The sequence below is a fragment of the Oryzias latipes genome, chromosome 11 (genome assembly GCF_053564925.1).
Source record: "Oryzias latipes strain Hd-rR chromosome 11, Olatipes_Hd-rR_3.1".
Classification (NCBI taxonomy): Eukaryota; Metazoa; Chordata; class Actinopteri; order Beloniformes; family Adrianichthyidae; genus Oryzias; species Oryzias latipes.
The window spans coordinates 6225256-6240650 of record NC_136247.1 but is presented as its reverse complement, the minus strand read 5'-3'; the positions used below and the strand labels follow the sequence as shown (position 1 = coordinate 6240650).

General features: G+C 37.7%; 4 protein-coding genes across 6 annotated transcripts; 2 read left to right on the top strand and 2 right to left on the bottom strand.

The window, feature by feature from the left end:
- The first annotated feature begins 602 nt into the window (after nucleotides 1-602).
- uqcrb (ubiquinol-cytochrome c reductase binding protein) lies at nucleotides 603-2953 on the top strand. Its single transcript, XM_004074223.5, has 4 exons — nucleotides 603-1082; nucleotides 1726-1794; nucleotides 2150-2316; nucleotides 2749-2953. The coding sequence occupies exons 1-4, from the start codon at nucleotides 1064-1066 to the stop codon at nucleotides 2824-2826; spliced, it is 333 nt and encodes a 110-aa protein (XP_004074271.1). The 5' UTR covers nucleotides 603-1063; the 3' UTR covers nucleotides 2827-2953.
- On the bottom strand, nucleotides 2360-5903 carry lrrc14b (leucine rich repeat containing 14B). Of its 2 annotated transcripts, XM_011481271.4 has the most exons (4): nucleotides 5645-5786; nucleotides 5442-5561; nucleotides 4650-5278; nucleotides 2360-4080 (listed from the first exon to the last, which is right to left on the bottom strand). In XM_011481271.4, the coding sequence occupies exons 2-4, from the start codon at nucleotides 5559-5561 to the stop codon at nucleotides 3414-3416; spliced, it is 1416 nt and encodes a 471-aa protein (XP_011479573.1). In that variant the 5' UTR covers nucleotides 5645-5786; the 3' UTR covers nucleotides 2360-3413. The 2 variants fall into 2 exon arrangements, with proteins under 2 accessions (XP_011479573.1, XP_004074424.1); XM_004074376.5 differs by having other exon boundaries at nucleotides 5442-5903.
- Nucleotides 5904-6679: 776 nt separating this feature from the next.
- Nucleotides 6680-8853, bottom strand: gatad1 (GATA zinc finger domain containing 1). Of its 2 annotated transcripts, XM_011481272.4 has the most exons (6): nucleotides 8672-8853; nucleotides 8399-8512; nucleotides 8197-8319; nucleotides 8063-8122; nucleotides 7031-7214; nucleotides 6680-6953 (listed from the first exon to the last, which is right to left on the bottom strand). In XM_011481272.4, exons 1-6 carry the CDS (start codon nucleotides 8750-8752, stop codon nucleotides 6763-6765), a joined length of 753 nt encoding a protein of 250 aa, XP_011479574.1. In that variant the 5' UTR covers nucleotides 8753-8853; the 3' UTR covers nucleotides 6680-6762. The 2 variants fall into 2 exon arrangements, with proteins under 2 accessions (XP_011479574.1, XP_004074272.1); XM_004074224.5 differs by having other exon boundaries at nucleotides 8399-8729.
- Nucleotides 8854-12541: 3688 nt separating this feature from the next.
- Nucleotides 12542-15342, top strand: chrac1 (chromatin accessibility complex subunit 1). The gene is made up of 3 exons (XM_004074226.5): nucleotides 12542-12800; nucleotides 12880-13006; nucleotides 14615-15342. Exons 1-3 carry the CDS (start codon nucleotides 12648-12650, stop codon nucleotides 14692-14694), a joined length of 360 nt encoding a protein of 119 aa, XP_004074274.1. The 5' UTR covers nucleotides 12542-12647; the 3' UTR covers nucleotides 14695-15342.
- The last annotated feature ends 53 nt before the right edge of the window (nucleotides 15343-15395 follow it).

Here is a 15395-nt window from a genome sequence, read left to right as displayed (position 1 = left end):
CATAAGTCTTGTTGTTGTTGTGTGTAAACATTTAAGTTTTTTTTCCTTCACATTTTGAGGCCAAACACACTTTTATTTCAGACTCAGATGTGGTCCATAGAAAAAGATACAAATACAGTATACATTATAAAAAGTAAAAATTATAAATTAAAAAGAGTATAATCGCTGTATCCAGTGTTTCCTCAGGGCAGAAGTGTAGCGGCATGAGCTTCTTTTGGGATCAGTCAGAGACATGATAGTTGAGTTCTTAGATTTGTCCAGGCGTTCTATAAGGCCGTATGTAAGCTTACGCAGTAGTGCTTCACAGGTGGGGATGTGAGCATCCACAAATAGCTGACTGGCTCTGTACCACCTTGGCACCTGTAGCAGAAGCCTAAAAGCATCATTATAGGCCACTAAGAATTTGCGGAATGTCCCACGTCCATAGTTCCACCAAAGAGGGGCCGTATACAGAGGAGTGCAGTAAGCTCTGAACAGCGAACACTTCACTTGAAGAGAACACGTACTGAATTTTCTCATCAGCATGTTTGCCTGAGTTGACAGTACTGTCTCTGAATGTCTCTATCATCCCTCCAATCATCAGTAATGAAATGTCCAAGGTATTTGATAGATGAGGTTTGCTCCAGAGGCGTTCCACAGAGCTTAAAAACAGGAAAGTTTACATTTCTGTCGTCTTTGGTCCTTACAATCATTACTTTGCTTTTGGAGGGATTGTAGTTTATATCAATGTCTCTGCCATAGTCAGAACAAGCTTTTAAAAGTGTTTGTAACCCAGCACTGTAGGGGCTAAAAATGACAAGGTCATCAGCATACATAAGCAATACGGCTTTTGGCAAAGGTTGCCATTGAGGTGAGATTATGCATCAGGCTAAACAAAAATGTCTTAAACAACATGCCTTCAAATGAACTGGTTCAGAACCATGTAGTAAAATTTGGTCAAAAGATTTATTTTTTAAAATGTCGGAAAGCTGCGTTTATTTTGAAACTTGTAAATATAAATAAAGTTTTTTTTTTTTGAAGTACGAGCAGTCTACCCAGATTGCACTGCGGTCTCAGTGAAAATATGGCGGCGAGGGCACCAGGTTAGTAAATATGTTTAATTTTTCTTAAGTACATTTAAACCGGTTAGTCATATCGTCACAGTGTAATTATAAGATATCTTTAATAAAGAAACTATATATATTTGAATTCGTTTTATTTACCTTTTTACTTTTTGTTTTTGAGCGTTTTTCTTGTGTATGTCCTTTAATGTCCCCGTCCGTGCTAATGCTAACCGGTTGAGTTAGCCTTAGCTCGTCATCACCGCAGCATATTCGAATCTTTGAGGTTTTTTTTTAAACCTTTTATTCTGTCAGACATTCACACAAAATTGCATTAAAATGAATTACTATTAATTTTAGTAGTGCCTTACAAAACATTTGTTTTAATGTTCCAGTACATTTAGTAACGGCTTTCTTCTTTCTGCCTCTGTTTTTAGCTATTCAGCGCCTCTAGTCTATCCCTTTTCTCTTTCATCCTCGTCGGTCTCATTTTTTTCTAAGAATGTGTATGGACATAAAGGGTGTAGATGGTTTTCATCGAGCCGTTGAAATAAACGTGCCAACTAAGCTACAATCTATAACAATGACGATTTCTCCTCATGATGATCATGAGCAAGTTTGGCATCTTCTTAGGCTTCCTCCTGAGGCTTAAAGTCCAGACTGATTTGTGTGTTTAAACTTACAGTGGCTACGGGCAGGCTCATGCTTGGTTTCCGCAAATGGTATTACAACCTGTGTGGCTTCAACAAGCTTGGTAAGTTAAACATTCATGTAAAGAATAGATCTGAAAGTCATCTATAAAAAAACACTATTCACATGATGTATTCTGTGCTAAATAAAGTGATGAGAACTGAAATATGCTTTTAGTTGGGTATAAAAAATATGAAATTTTTGTAGTCATTATTACTGATTTAAAGATCGAGTCATACGCTTTAAAAAGAAAAATAGCTGGTCTTGCACTCGAGGCTGCATGGTAAAAAGTTAATTTTTCTTTTACTGACCTAAATTTTTCCTGTCATACTTCCTTTGTCAAATGTTTGTATTGATGAAGATAAATATTTTGTTATTTCGCAATTTTTTTAAATTCCACCGTGTACGTTCTCCTGCAGGGTTAATGCGGGATGACACAATAATTGAGGATGCAGATGTGAAAGAAGCCCTTAGGAGGCTTCCAGAAAGGGTTTACAATGACAGGATGTTCAGAATCAAGAGAGCCTTGGATCTCTCTATGAAGCAGCAGATTCTCCCAAAAGAGCAATGGACAAAATACGAAGAGGTGGGTTGTGTAGGGGGTCAAGAACTTTGGGTTTAAGGAAGGATTAATGTTTTCATTTTTTATTAAAGCATGACTACTTCAACCACATTAAATAAAATAAAAAATACGTTAGTAAGAATTTCCTCATTTACCATGTAAAATATTTTGACATTTACTGTAACCCATAAGGTAGTACCAGCAATATTTAGCATTTGATTTGTTTAAAGCTTTACTTAGGTACGTCTGTCGCCTTAAGAGTAAAAGCAATGTTATTTTGTTATGGTGTTGACATTTGGGCCTCATGTGTAATAAAAATTCTATTCTATTCTACTTAGCAAAACATATGATCTGGTAGAACTGCCAGTGAACTAAGATTTTACATTATTGTTACTGTTAACGTATTGAGTCATGACGTTGATTTTGTTTCTGGTTGTGTTTATAATTTCCCCACAGGAGGACTTTTACCTGACTCCATACCTGGAGGAGGTGATCCGTGAGAGAAACGAAAAGGAGGAATGGATGAAGAAATGAGACGATCTTCAGTCACAACTGTTATCTGTCCTAAGTCGGTTCATAATTGTCCCGTGGTGTAATATATGAAATAAAATGTAACGCATGTTAAGAAAGCCCATTAAAAAATTCTACATGTTTAAGAGGCCACACTTGTGTTTTGTGTGTTTTCAGACAAAAGACTTAACAATGGATACATTGACATAACAAAATGATACATTTGTGTGCATATTAAAATCATTCCTTCAGATGTTGCAAATTTGTACCATTTACTGATCTAATTCTTTACATTTAATCACAGCACCAACACAAAATCATGCAAAGTGGTTAAAATTCAATGTTTGCTGCTATTGCTTTATATTTGTACAGCACATGTAATTATTTGAAGTTAGTGATTTAAATCATTTTATTTGATCACACAACAAATTAGGGAGTTGTGGGTTTGCTGTGACTTCAGCTTATGGGATTCTGGTGTTGGCTTTCAAAGAAAGATGAAAAATCGTGTGCTGTGATTCGGTTTAGAAACGGCTGAAAAATCTAAAGCCACACAACAGAAAACAGTTAAAGCGCACTTATAAGTCAAGACCATCTTCTCACAGAGAGTCAAATTACGTCTGTGATCTCCTGTTGTCCACATCATTGATTGTACCTATGAAGTCCCCAATAACACTGTTAAAAGATTTCAGCATGGACACCCCCAGTTCGTTGTTAGTTTCATTAATATCTGGATCATAGGCCCCCATGATGGGGGTGCACACCTCCACATTTTCTTTACCAGCTCTTCTTAGAACTCCCAACAGCTGGTTCATGGTCTCCTGAAACAAATCCCTGTTGTAGGACAGCAAGACAGATTCATCAAGAGGATAGGTGAGCTCCTCAGGGTAGCATTCACGGGGAACGGGCGCCTCTATGTATCTCAGTTTCGGGAAACTTGCAGACAGTGCAGTAAATAAATGTTGCAACGCCACAGAGGTGAGGGGGTTCCCCAGAAGTTTGAGCTCCTCAAGTTTCTGGCAGGGAGTCAGAGCATTAAGCAAGGTGTTCATGTGTTCATCCTCAATGTCACATTCCTCAAGGATCAGGTGTGTTAGTGTTGCTGAACAGCGATTTAGCAGTTTTGTCACCAGTGCAGGAAAAGAGCCAAAAATGTTATGGCCGCTGATGTCGAGGTGAACCAGGGCTTCACTGTGGAGGCTGTTGGCCAGGTATGTCATGTCCACACGGTTCAGAGTGCAGTTGGTCAGTTCCAGACTCTGAAGTGGAGTGTTGAGGGGGCTGTGAATAGAGCAGAAAAAATAAATAAATTATAGGTAGTCAGGGGAGGACAAACCAGAAATAAATTACCACAAAAGGTTTTTCAAGATCAGTTATTAGTTTTATTTTATGGATACGTTAATTTGTATCTGATTATTAATTTTTATTTGATTAATTATGGTGCACACATTGCTTAAAATGTGATGTTTCTGATTTCATTTCAGGTTTTCTTTTTCTACAGTCCTTCGTTAATCGATGCTGTCTGGCAATTTAAGTGTCAATTTTTGGATTTTTGTCAACATTTCTCCTCATTTGCATGAACAAAACAGGAAAATTGTTATACTGCTCTAAAAATACTATCATAAATTTCCAGTTTGACCTGTAAACAGTGTCCTTTTAAAAATCCTGGCTGACCCGCCTGCATTCAGCCTTCATACTGGCACCATATCAACCACTTAGACTGCAAATACCTTCCTTGTTTACCGATGCCATGCAATGTCCCGTGACACTGGAACTTGATGATTTTGACCTTTATTAAAGAGCAATGCTAGAGTTTGGTCCCATTTCTCTGTCTTTGCCAGTGTACTCACTTCAGGAGTCTTCTGAGATGTCCTGTGAGAGTAGAGAACCCTACACAGAGTTCATTGAGGCTGCTGATCTGCGCTAACAGATTCCCAATTGTTGCCAGAAGGTCATCCTCATCAGATCCCAGCCTCCTAAAATCCAACGCTCCAGCTGGCAGTGTTAAAGACTTTAACTTAGGGAACTCCAGCCGGGACAGTAGCACCTCCAGGTGTACGGCCTCAAGGGGAACATTGTGGACCACCTCTAGCTTTGTGATGGAGTCCGGCTCTGCCAGGCGAAGGACGTAGAACAGCTGCTTAAGAGAGAGGGAATCAGCTCTGAAACTAACAAAGCGGGGCTTCAGAGGACAGTAGCGGAGCAGCAAGAAGGCCTGAGCTACCAACTCGTAACTGCGGCCTGTGATGAAGCCGTTCAGACGGACATCGATAGCTGTTTCAAAGGCAAACTGAGACACATCACTGGCTTGCATTGCCACCATGGTCTCATAGCACATTCGTGTTAGGAATTTGGTTCTTGCCCATCGACCCAGGGTGGATTTGCAGGGGCAGACTTGGTGTTCAACATCCTTAAGGGCTGTCAGGTCGACCACACGGAGGTTCTTGGTGTAGGTCGTTGGAGAAGACAGCACATAGTCCTTAAAAATACAACCAACATCATCAGAAATATTATTCAATTTTCCATTTGAATGTAAATTAATCCAAATTGATTTGGAAAATATACAAAGCAAAAAGTCAACAATAAATATATAATTGAGAATATGATTTAAAGTAGTCACACTAAGTAAATCCTTTGTTTACCTTCAATCCAGTTAGAATTGCTTCCAAACAAAGCCGGCATGTTCGGGTGGTGAGATCCACTTGACAGTCGATGGTTTTCCCCAGGATTTCTTTAAGATCGAGATCTCGCAGAGGCCACATCTGGACCAAAGTATGCAACAGATCAGTCTGTTCATGGAGGTAGCAGGCCTTGAAAAGAAGCGGGTAAAGGTTAAAAGACACACAGTTTAGGTTCCTCAGAGCCATTGGACCCGTGTGGATAAAACCCTCAGCAGCAATGAAGCGCAGGGACTTCATGTTCCCAGGTTTCCTCTTTGAGGTTTACTCTTCTTAGTTGGTGATAGGATTGGTTTTCAAATATTTCTCTTTTTGTGTTTCTTTGTCTTTTTGTAGCACTTGGCTTGTTGATGTCCCCTCTTTGCTGTCAGTCTGTGGCTTTTGTTTGAAACTGGACTTGCTGCTCTGAGGGAACAAACACACTGAGGGGAGAGGGATCTTGTGAGAGCTAACTGGGTTAAGGTTATTAATAGGAGCAGCTGTCTTATGTCCTTCGTCAGTTTATGTTTGCAGCGCCTGCCGAAGAGATGTGTAGGAGCGTTTGAACACCACCAGGAAGCTTGACAGTTTACAAATCAACTTTGTAAAGCATTTATACTCAAATATTCCATACATTATGCTAGCTTTAAATGGAAATTCTACTTGTATTCAGTATCATCCCCCTATACTTTAAAATTTACATAAAAGATGACTGAATTTGACAGAACTTATTTTTTTGCAAATTCCGTATGTGGAAACCTCACTAACTGAAAATGTCAGCTAATAAAAAAAAAAAATTCTAAATAATTTAGCTTTAGTCTTCTTTACAGCTATTTCACACCGATAGGGCAACATTTTGTTTTACTGTGCAGATTTTATTGTTTATAAGTTAACATTTTTTATTAAAAGATATGCAACAATGTTGGCATCTTAAAGCTCAGAAGTAGCTCAGGAGCCGTGGCTCATGACCTTAGTGTTATCAGAACTATGAAAAAATATTAGACATGTTTCCTAAAAGGCTCAGAAATTTTATAAAAAGGTTTTTTTTGAGTGAAAATAAAAGCTAGAAACCATAAAAGCCCAAAAGTGCTGATAAAGTCAAAAACCTCCCTGTGAGGGGGAGGGTCTACTTTCCTCCTGCAACTTAGAAAATCAAGAAATTTCAAATAGTCTTTTTGTTATTTTGTTATGTTTTTAAAGAATTAAAGTCGTGAGATGAGAAATGAAAAACAAAAGTTGGTTTTATTTACAAATACAAACATGTACATACTCTGCATAATTACAATTATTTTACCAATACTGTTTGTTAACTGGTGGTGCTGATAGACTCTTTGACAGTGAATGCTGGTGAAGGTCCTATATGGGTCCAAATGTAGCCTTTTTCAGGACATATGGGGATAGTGGGAAACGGGGAGCTCTGGGACTTGAAATACTCAGAGGGTGCATGGCACACAAACTCAAGGTACTCCATCTTTCTGGGCAGATCTTCCTCTGGACCTGGAAAACAACACATGATGCTTAACCCAAGACCAGAAAATCACTTAAGAAATATGTTATTCTGTAGGAGTTCTCACCGACAATGTAAGTCCCAGGATCAAACCTGTCCTTTGGGCTGGCCTGGGTGGGAATGAGCCACGTTAGTGCTGCACTTTTTTCGCAGTACTGGTCCTGCACAAATCCTCGAATCTGAGCATAGTAGGGCTTCCCGTCATCCTCATCTATCACCTTGATCACATCACCTGTCTGGTAGTAAACCCCCTGTATTTGTGAAGAGATGTTAAAAGAAACAAAAACATAGACAGTAGTCGGCATGCAACCTTCAACGCTAAAAGTGCCATTTGGGTCGATTTCTCACTGAACCCAACAGAATCCACAAAATCTCACTTCACCCTTAAAAATATTTATTGATGTCATTATTATTATTATGATAAATATAAATGAACTGTTGCTTTTTTGGGCAGAAATCAAACAAACAAAGATAAAATAGCCTTTTTAAAACAAATGAAACAGTTTAAACTTTTGACAGAAGTTCACATGAATTCCTTTCAAAATAAAAGACAGCCGGTGTCATATAGAATCATCTCAATGCAATAAGGGTATTGGCGTATTGTTAGCAGTGATAAAAAACAAAACAAAAACAACACATTATTTTATCGCTTGTGGTGAATCTCAGCCATAAATGTGTAAATCCTAACCAACCATAATTAAATCAGAGCTAATTAAGTGAACCTTACCATATTTTTCAAACGTAAACAAATTTAAAATCATTCAATTTGTTCAAAAATCCTCCCTAATTGTGCTTACTGACCTCCAATTGATTTTCTGCAGTACACTGCGCTAAAAAAAACTGTCAAAAATGTTTTTGATATGTACTGTCCTTCAACTGTTTGTGGATGAGTTGAATAAAGTTTGTGTAAGTTTACTTTCCTACTTATTTATAATTATTTTTTACATTACAGTTATATTTTAAAATCACAACGTTATTTTTCTTTAATCAGAGAGCCACAGTGGAGGGGTAAAAGAGCAACCTGTGGCCCCGGAGCCACAGGTTGCAGACCAACAGTATAACACGGACAAACAAATGATTGGAATAATAATCACAATACCTTATAAAATACAGATTCTGAAGTGACGATCGTTGCTACAGATTCAGGAGCTTTGATTGGCTGTGGGGAAGAGTTTACAGGTTAAAATAAAAGATGACAGGAAGAATGATTTTTGGTTATTTTTTTTAACTGACATTTTTTAGTTTGAAAATATGTCTCCTTCCTTTTCCTTTTGTTGACACTTTCTTCTCAGAAGCAGGAGCTTTGTATTTGGTACTTCTCAGCCGCGCAGACCTCCGGTGTATCTCCTGCTTGGACTACAAAGAAACAGACGTGGTTTGATGCTGAGCAAAGGAGAAGTTGCTGGGAGTTTGAGTCCTCCTTTGACTGACTGACCTGCTTCCCTCCGCCATTACTGGGCTGAGCGCTGAATGACATGGAAGGTCCTGCCGCCGTGGCGCTGCTGCTCTTCCCCGTGCAGTTATTGCACAGGATCTCCCCTTGGCTTCCCTTTTTCCACATGGAGGAAGAGTTCGTCTTACACGCAGCACAACACGGTTTCAAACCAAGCGGCATTTTTTTTTTTTTCAGGAAAACGACGCCGACGTAGTACGAAGGAAACTAGAGGAAGATGCTCGATTCACCCTAAAAATGCTAACAACTACTCACTAATCTTTGTTCAGCAGATGTCACAAAATGTCTGGTCTTCCGAGAGATCAATTGCAAACATTTGTCCAAAATAACTGCCATCCATTGTAGCAATTAAACGTAGTCGCTCAACTATTGTTTTTACCGGATATTAGCTTCGCTCTTTGTCTGCAATTTAGGTTCGGTCGGTTAACCGTCTAATTTTTGCGCTACCGCCACCTAGTGGACACGTGTGAAGCACAGTCCGATTTGTCTAACTTTTTAGTTATAGTGCTTGTGAAACTGAATAAAAACTGCATTTTAAAAACTATTTTTCGTCCAAAATAAAAATTTACAAGTAGATTTAATTTATGCTGCAAACATTTTACAGAGCTTTGATTAACTTAAATCCAGTTTTTCCACAATTTGCTGTCTAGTAGGGGTGTAACGATTTACTTTTACAAAAATGTAATTCATGACATTTTTAGTTGCTGCAGTGATCCGATTCACTGACCTAAAATGGATCCAGGAAAGCTAAAACTTGTACCAGTGTCACTCAGAGAGAAATACCTGGGTACCGGACAGTGCAAATGAAGTTTTCCAGGTTCCTTGAATTTCTTGCAAGCTAATAGAGTGTAAATAAATTTGTGTGCAAACAAACAAGTAAACAAGAATTTATGAAAAATCCATTCACATTTTAGTTTTCTAAAGTTTAGCCCACTTTTGTTTTTTCCAAATTAAAATAATACAAAGGGACTATTATTATAACATTCTACCATACTGTATGGTCACATGTCTTTGCTAAATTTATAAGTGTTTCCATACAATAGACTGGAATGACTGACTGATCAGTTTTTGCTGACATCATATCTAGCTTTTACTAGATAGATAGATAGATAGATAGATAGATAGATAGATAGATAGATAGATAGATAGATAGATAGATAGATAGATAGATAGATAGATAGATAGATAGATAGATAGATAGATAGATAGATAGATAGATAGATAGATAGATAGATAGATAGATAACTTTATTAATCCAACAATGGGGAAATTTCATTTATCTGTGGCAGCAAAAACGACATTCAGAAATAATCTATATAATATAACATCAAAAAAGGACATCACAAATGACATTCATATTAAATAGTTAAAATTATTATTACAATTATTAGGAAAATTATTATCAAAAATGAGATTCTTATTAAATAAATAAATATTAAATAAATACAGCTGCAAAAGTGTATAAAACATGTGGTCTGCAAAACATGTAATCAACTGTAAAAAACATGTAAAAACTTTTTTTTTTTTTTTTTCAAAATACAGAAATAAGTAATGAAGTTCACACCAAAAACAAAGAACTGTTCAGGAACAAAAACAATTGAAAATTGAAAAACAACAACTACAACAAAAGAAAATGAATAAATTAAGAAAATAAATAAAGTGAAATAATTACATATCGATTTATTGCGTTTTAAAATGATTTAATAATAGTATTGGCCGATTTGATTGACAACTTTCTATGTAACAGATTACGGGCTGTGACAAAATGAGGAAAGAAGTTTATATTGTTGGAAGGAACCGATAATGGGAAAACATCCTCTTAAACAAAAAGCAGAAGAGGGCAAGAACAACATAGCAAATAACAGCACTATAAACAAGTAAAAATTATATACACCACATATCTATAATTTCCTTTAAACATAAACATTTTTAATATAAATATGTACTTAAGAAAGATCGTAAACAGAACTGTACAAATAACTTTAGGAAATTTACAATTTGGAGTTGGTATTACGTTTAATTGTTTTCTTGCCCTGGAGAAGTGGGAGTTGGTCTTGGAAGCAAGCCTTAATGGATGGATCAGTCTGTCACAGTACAAGCTTCTCAGAGCCTCAAAAGTGCACTGTATGGGGAAATTGGGCCAATTTAATGTTCTATTGTCTTCTGTTACAGGTTTTAATTGACAGCTCAAAACAGTTCTGACCTTCTTAAGCAGTATTTTTATTTGTTTTGTGTGCTCTAGCTCCTTTTAGGACTGTTTTCTTTTTTTTTTTTGTACAGATAGTCATGTTGCTGTGACACCTGCACAGTTTGTAGCTTGGGTGAACTCCCAAATCCTTAAAAAAAAAAATCCACTATCCTATTGTCCAGGATGTTCACTTTGGCAAAAATGTACACTAACCAAAAATATAAACGCAACACTTTTGTTATTGCTCCCATTTTTTATGGTATGAACTCAAAGATGTGAAACATTTTCCACATACACTAAATAACCAGTTCTCTGAAATATTGTTCACAAATCTGTCTAAATCTGTGATAGAGAGCACTTCTCCTTTGCCAAGACAATCCATCCCATCTTACAGGTGTGCCATATCAAGATGCTGATTAGACAGCATGATTATTCCACAGGTGTGCCTTAGACTGGCCACAAGAAAAGGCCACTCTGAAATCTTCAGTTGTATCACACAGCACAATGCCACAGATGTCGCAAGTCTTGAGGGAGCGTGCAATTGGCATGCTGATAGCAGGAATGTCCACCAGAGCTGTTTCTGTTGCACATCCAACCGGCCTCACAACCGCAGACCACGTGTAACCACACCAGCCCAAGACCTCCACATCCAGCATGTCCACCTCCAAGATCGTCTGAGACCAGCCACTCGGACAGCTGCTGAAACAATCGGTTTGCATAACCACAGAATTTCTGCACAAACTGTCAGAAACCGTCTCAGGGAACCTCATCTGCATGCTTGTCGTCTTCATCGAGGTCTCGACCTCACTCCAGTTCGTTGTCGTAACCGACTTAAGTGGGCAAAAGCTCACATGCGATGGCGTCTGATGGCATTTTGAATGCACAGAGATACCGTGACGAGATCCTGGGGCCCATTGTTGTGCCGTATATCCAACAACATCACCTCATGTTGCAGCATGATAATGCACGGCCCCATGTTGCAAAGATCTGTACACAATTCTTGGAAGCTGAAAACATCCCAGTTCTTGCATGGCTAGCATACTCGCCGGACATGTCACCCATTGAGCATGTTTGGGATGCTCTGGATCGGCGTATACGACAGCGTGTTCCAGTTCCTGCCAATATCCAGCAACTTCGCACAGCCATTGAAGAAGAGTGGACCAACATTCCACAGGCCACAATAGACAACCTGATCAACTCTATGCGAAGGAGGTGTGTCGCACTTCATGAGGCAAATGGTGGTCACACCAGAGACTGACTGGTTGTCTGAGTCCCCTCAATAAAACAAAACTGAAGATTTCAGAGTGGCCTTTCCTTGTGGCCAGTCTAAGGCACACCTGTGCAATAATCATGCTGTCTAATCAGTATCTTGTTATGGCACACCTGTGAGGTGGGAAGGATTGTCTTGGCAAAGGAGAAGTGCTCATCACTATCACAGATTTAGACAGATTTGTGAACAATATTTCAGAGAACTGGTTATTTTGTGTATGTGGAAAATGTTTCACATCTTTGAGTTCATACCATTAAAAAATGGGAGCAATAACAAAAGTGTTGCGTTTATATTTTTGGTCAGTTATTCTGATGGCGGTTTCCATGGCAACACCGTACAAATTTCTGAATCAGCTCAACATCATCCCTAAATGTAATCAGTTTGCCAAAGAAAGTCTTAAATCATTTTTCTATGGTAGTTGTTTATTATACAAACTAGGCATTAGAAGGAAGAAAATTAGGAAAATTCCTTTGGGAGCTTCAGTGGTGTAAACACAAGAGCTTAACAGGTGTTTATTAAGTAGTGCTTTATACCACTTGAAGTCTAGTATCAAAGCGCAATAGAAATATTAATGAGCTACATTGTTGTTTTTACAATCCATGATTTAAAAAAAAGAAAAAGAAAAAAGTTTGACTCCACTCCATTCCAGTAGATGGCGCTATATCATCTGAAAAGCTGACAAACACCAAATGAACACGAGGAAGAAACCAGCAGCGTATCCACAACAATAGTTGTGGTTCTGCTTGTCTGTGTCGCGCAACAGCTTCGTAAAAATGTCGCAAAACCGTCCAGAAAAAGACGACCCCGCGTTAGACGCTAAAAAGACAATCTCTCTGCCCATCTCTAGAGTCCGGTTGATCATGAAAAGCTCTCCAGATGTCTCCAGCATCAACCAAGACGCTCTCTTTCTCACCACCAAGGCTACAGTAAGCTGCAGTTTCATGCTAGCTCCGTTCATTCGAGTGTCTAGCATCGTTAGCATTTCTCTTGGTTGTGTTGTTGCAGGAGCTGTTCGTCCAGCACCTGGCTCGGTCCTCGTTCAATAACGGCTGTGGGAAGGAATCGAACTCGCTGTCATACAGCGACCTGGCGAAAACCGCAGAAGAGACCGAGACTTTCCACTTTCTCACAGGTGAGACACCAACCTTCCATCCCTTTGTATTGAGTTATTCTTAAAGTGTTGGAAACCCATACACGATGCCATATTGAAGAAGATGCGTTTGTGTGTCAGTCTAAAAGTTGGACTTTTACAATACCTCCCAAAACTTCACTTTTAAAGCTAAACAGCTTACATTAACTGCACACCTCACATAACAGCTCATATAAACATTTCAACAATGATTCAATTCATATCATAATAAGTGGTTCGTAGTGGATATTGGTTCATTTTGAACAATCCGGTTCATTGACTTCTTTAGCCAAATCTTCAACCAGTGTGACTCGGCGATGTAGTTTTACAGATTCCTTGTATTTCTTGCAAGGTAATCAAGTATTATAAATTACATATGTGATTAAACAAAGAAGTAAACAAGAATTAAGGGCAAATCCATTCACATTTTTTCCCTAAAGTTCTGCCCACTGTTGTTTTTCCACATCAAAATAATACATTATTAGAACATCATACCATTCTGTATGGCCACACATCTTTGCAAAAATCAAATTGTTTCCACACATTGGACTGTAATGATTGCTTGATCATTTCCAACAATCCACTCAGTCATTTTTACATTATATGATAATGTAAAATCCAAATGGTATTTTCCAATACCAGTATATTATCAATTTATTTTATTTTAAAATTATTTTATAATGGCATAGATCAATTCGCTTAACCACCTGCCCCAGATGCATCAATCTGGTTGGATCATAGGAAGATAAATGGATTTATCTATAAAGTCAATTAATCGTTAATTGTCTTAGTTGTTACTGACTTATTTTGAGCTTCAGGTAACCACAGGTGCATAATTGGCAGCACCTGTGGTTATTGGTCTTGCTTAATGACACGTTGGTTTCTGTTGTAATCATTTGAACAGATCTGTTGATTGTTGAGATCATGCAAGAGGGCAACTTGAAGCTTTTTTTCCTCTATAAAAAAAACAACAAAACAAAAACAAGCCCGGAACCATCTCCAAACTAAAGGTCAAGTTTGATAGGACTAGAGATGTCAGAGACAGGCTGCAAAGCAGGTCAACCAAGATGGCAGTTATAAGACTTTTGTTTAGTAAACCAGTCAATTAGTAAATCTACAAAACACAAATGTCCTCATTTCTGTGCTAGTTTATATCTTCTTTGAACTCATGACAATATAAAATAATTTTTCAAGAACTTTACCCCCCTAACTGACTAGGACATTTTTAATGTGAAATCCTAATAAAACATTACAGAAACTTATTAAAGCTAAGATAGTATACCTTTTGTTAAGTTAATAATTGATATTCTAGGGGGGGGGGTATTAAAGTTTAATCCTGTATTACACTACTCATGTCTTAGGGGTATCCACAGTTTGGACAGGGTTTCTAAGCCATTAATAACTGCATTATGGGTGGGAACAGAATCCCTATTTGTAATTAAGTACAGATAATCACAAAACACTGAGTCTTTGCTTTTTTCTCAAATGGTGCATATTCTTCCATGTGTAGGGAGCTAATGGCTTGGAAGGCATTCGGCTTTTACCCTAGAAGGATGGGTAATGAAGGTGTTAACATGTGGATTTTAACTTTTTTTCTCTCTTATTTGACAGATATTTTGCCCAAGAAGATCTTGGCTCGGGATTACTTGAAGTCTTTGGAACAGATGCAAGAGGAAGATGCGGATTTATAGGAATAAGCTAATCTGTTTGAATATTTTTTTACTCAAAAGGGGCTTTCCCAAAGACATTTACTGCTTTTAAGTAAGATCAGCTCATGTGTTGTTGTTTTTTTTTGTTGGAAATAATATTAAACTAAGATAATTCTAAGATTAGAAATGAAGACTTTCAATTATAGATGCCACACAATGTCTTTTAAGAATGGCTGAAATTAATTTAAGCAAATGTTACTATTCACACTGTTCAGCGTCAGACAAATCTACTTGGCTGTAAGTTTACGGTTTTAGCAAAGATTATTTTATTTGGCTTTGATAGTTGGCTTCATATTTTCTACCGTGCTTTAGTAAAATATGTACATGGACTTGAAGTGAAACTTGGAAATCCATTACACACAATTGCGGCAAAAACATTCGCTACCACCTTAAAACACAACTCCACAAATGCTTTGTTGTCCAGCATTAATGTCCTGTTCTAAGACGTAATCTGACATGACTTAACCACCTATAAGACGACGTGGTTATGGTAACAAATGTCTGCATATTGTAGAAGAAGCTGAAGATGTGTCCCAAACCCCATCAGTAGATGGGGAATATTTTTATCTTAAAAACATCCCCTATGTATATTCATTTTTTAAAATAAAACCCCACTTTTTTCATGTCCAAGTGACTCATAAAAATTTTCTGAATGTTGAGAAATTGTTTGTATTCAATTTTGA

Coding starts and splice junctions, on each gene's coding strand:
- uqcrb (XM_004074223.5), top strand. Junction 1,795..2,149: donor GTGTGGCTTCAACAAGCTTG/GTAAGTTAAACA, acceptor GTTCTCCTGCAG/GGTTAATGCGGGATGACACA. Junction 2,317..2,748: donor AATGGACAAAATACGAAGAG/GTGGGTTGTGTA, acceptor ATTTCCCCACAG/GAGGACTTTTACCTGACTCC.
- lrrc14b (XM_004074376.5), bottom strand. CDS start 5,717: ATGAAGTCCCTGCGCTTCATTGCTGCTGAGGGTTTTATCCACACGGGT. Junction 5,279..5,441: donor CAATTCTAACTGGATTGAAG/GTAAACAAAGGA, acceptor TGTATTTTTAAG/GACTATGTGCTGTCTTCTCC. Junction 4,081..4,649: donor CATCTCAGAAGACTCCTGAA/GTGAGTACACTG, acceptor CTCTATTCACAG/CCCCCTCAACACTCCACTTC.
- gatad1 (XM_011481272.4), bottom strand. CDS start 8,752: ATGGCAGTTATTTTGGACAAATGTTTGCAATTGATCTCTCGGAAGACC. Junction 8,320..8,398: donor GTAATGGCGGAGGGAAGCAG/GTCAGTCAGTCA, acceptor GTTTCTTTGTAG/TCCAAGCAGGAGATACACCG. Junction 8,123..8,196: donor ATATTTTCAAACTAAAAAAT/GTCAGTTAAAAA, acceptor TCTTCCCCACAG/CCAATCAAAGCTCCTGAATC.
- chrac1 (XM_004074226.5), top strand. CDS start 12,648: ATGTCGCAAAACCGTCCAGAAAAAGACGACCCCGCGTTAGACGCTAAA. Junction 12,801..12,879: donor TTCTCACCACCAAGGCTACA/GTAAGCTGCAGT, acceptor GTGTTGTTGCAG/GAGCTGTTCGTCCAGCACCT. Junction 13,007..14,614: donor GACTTTCCACTTTCTCACAG/GTGAGACACCAA, acceptor CTTATTTGACAG/ATATTTTGCCCAAGAAGATC.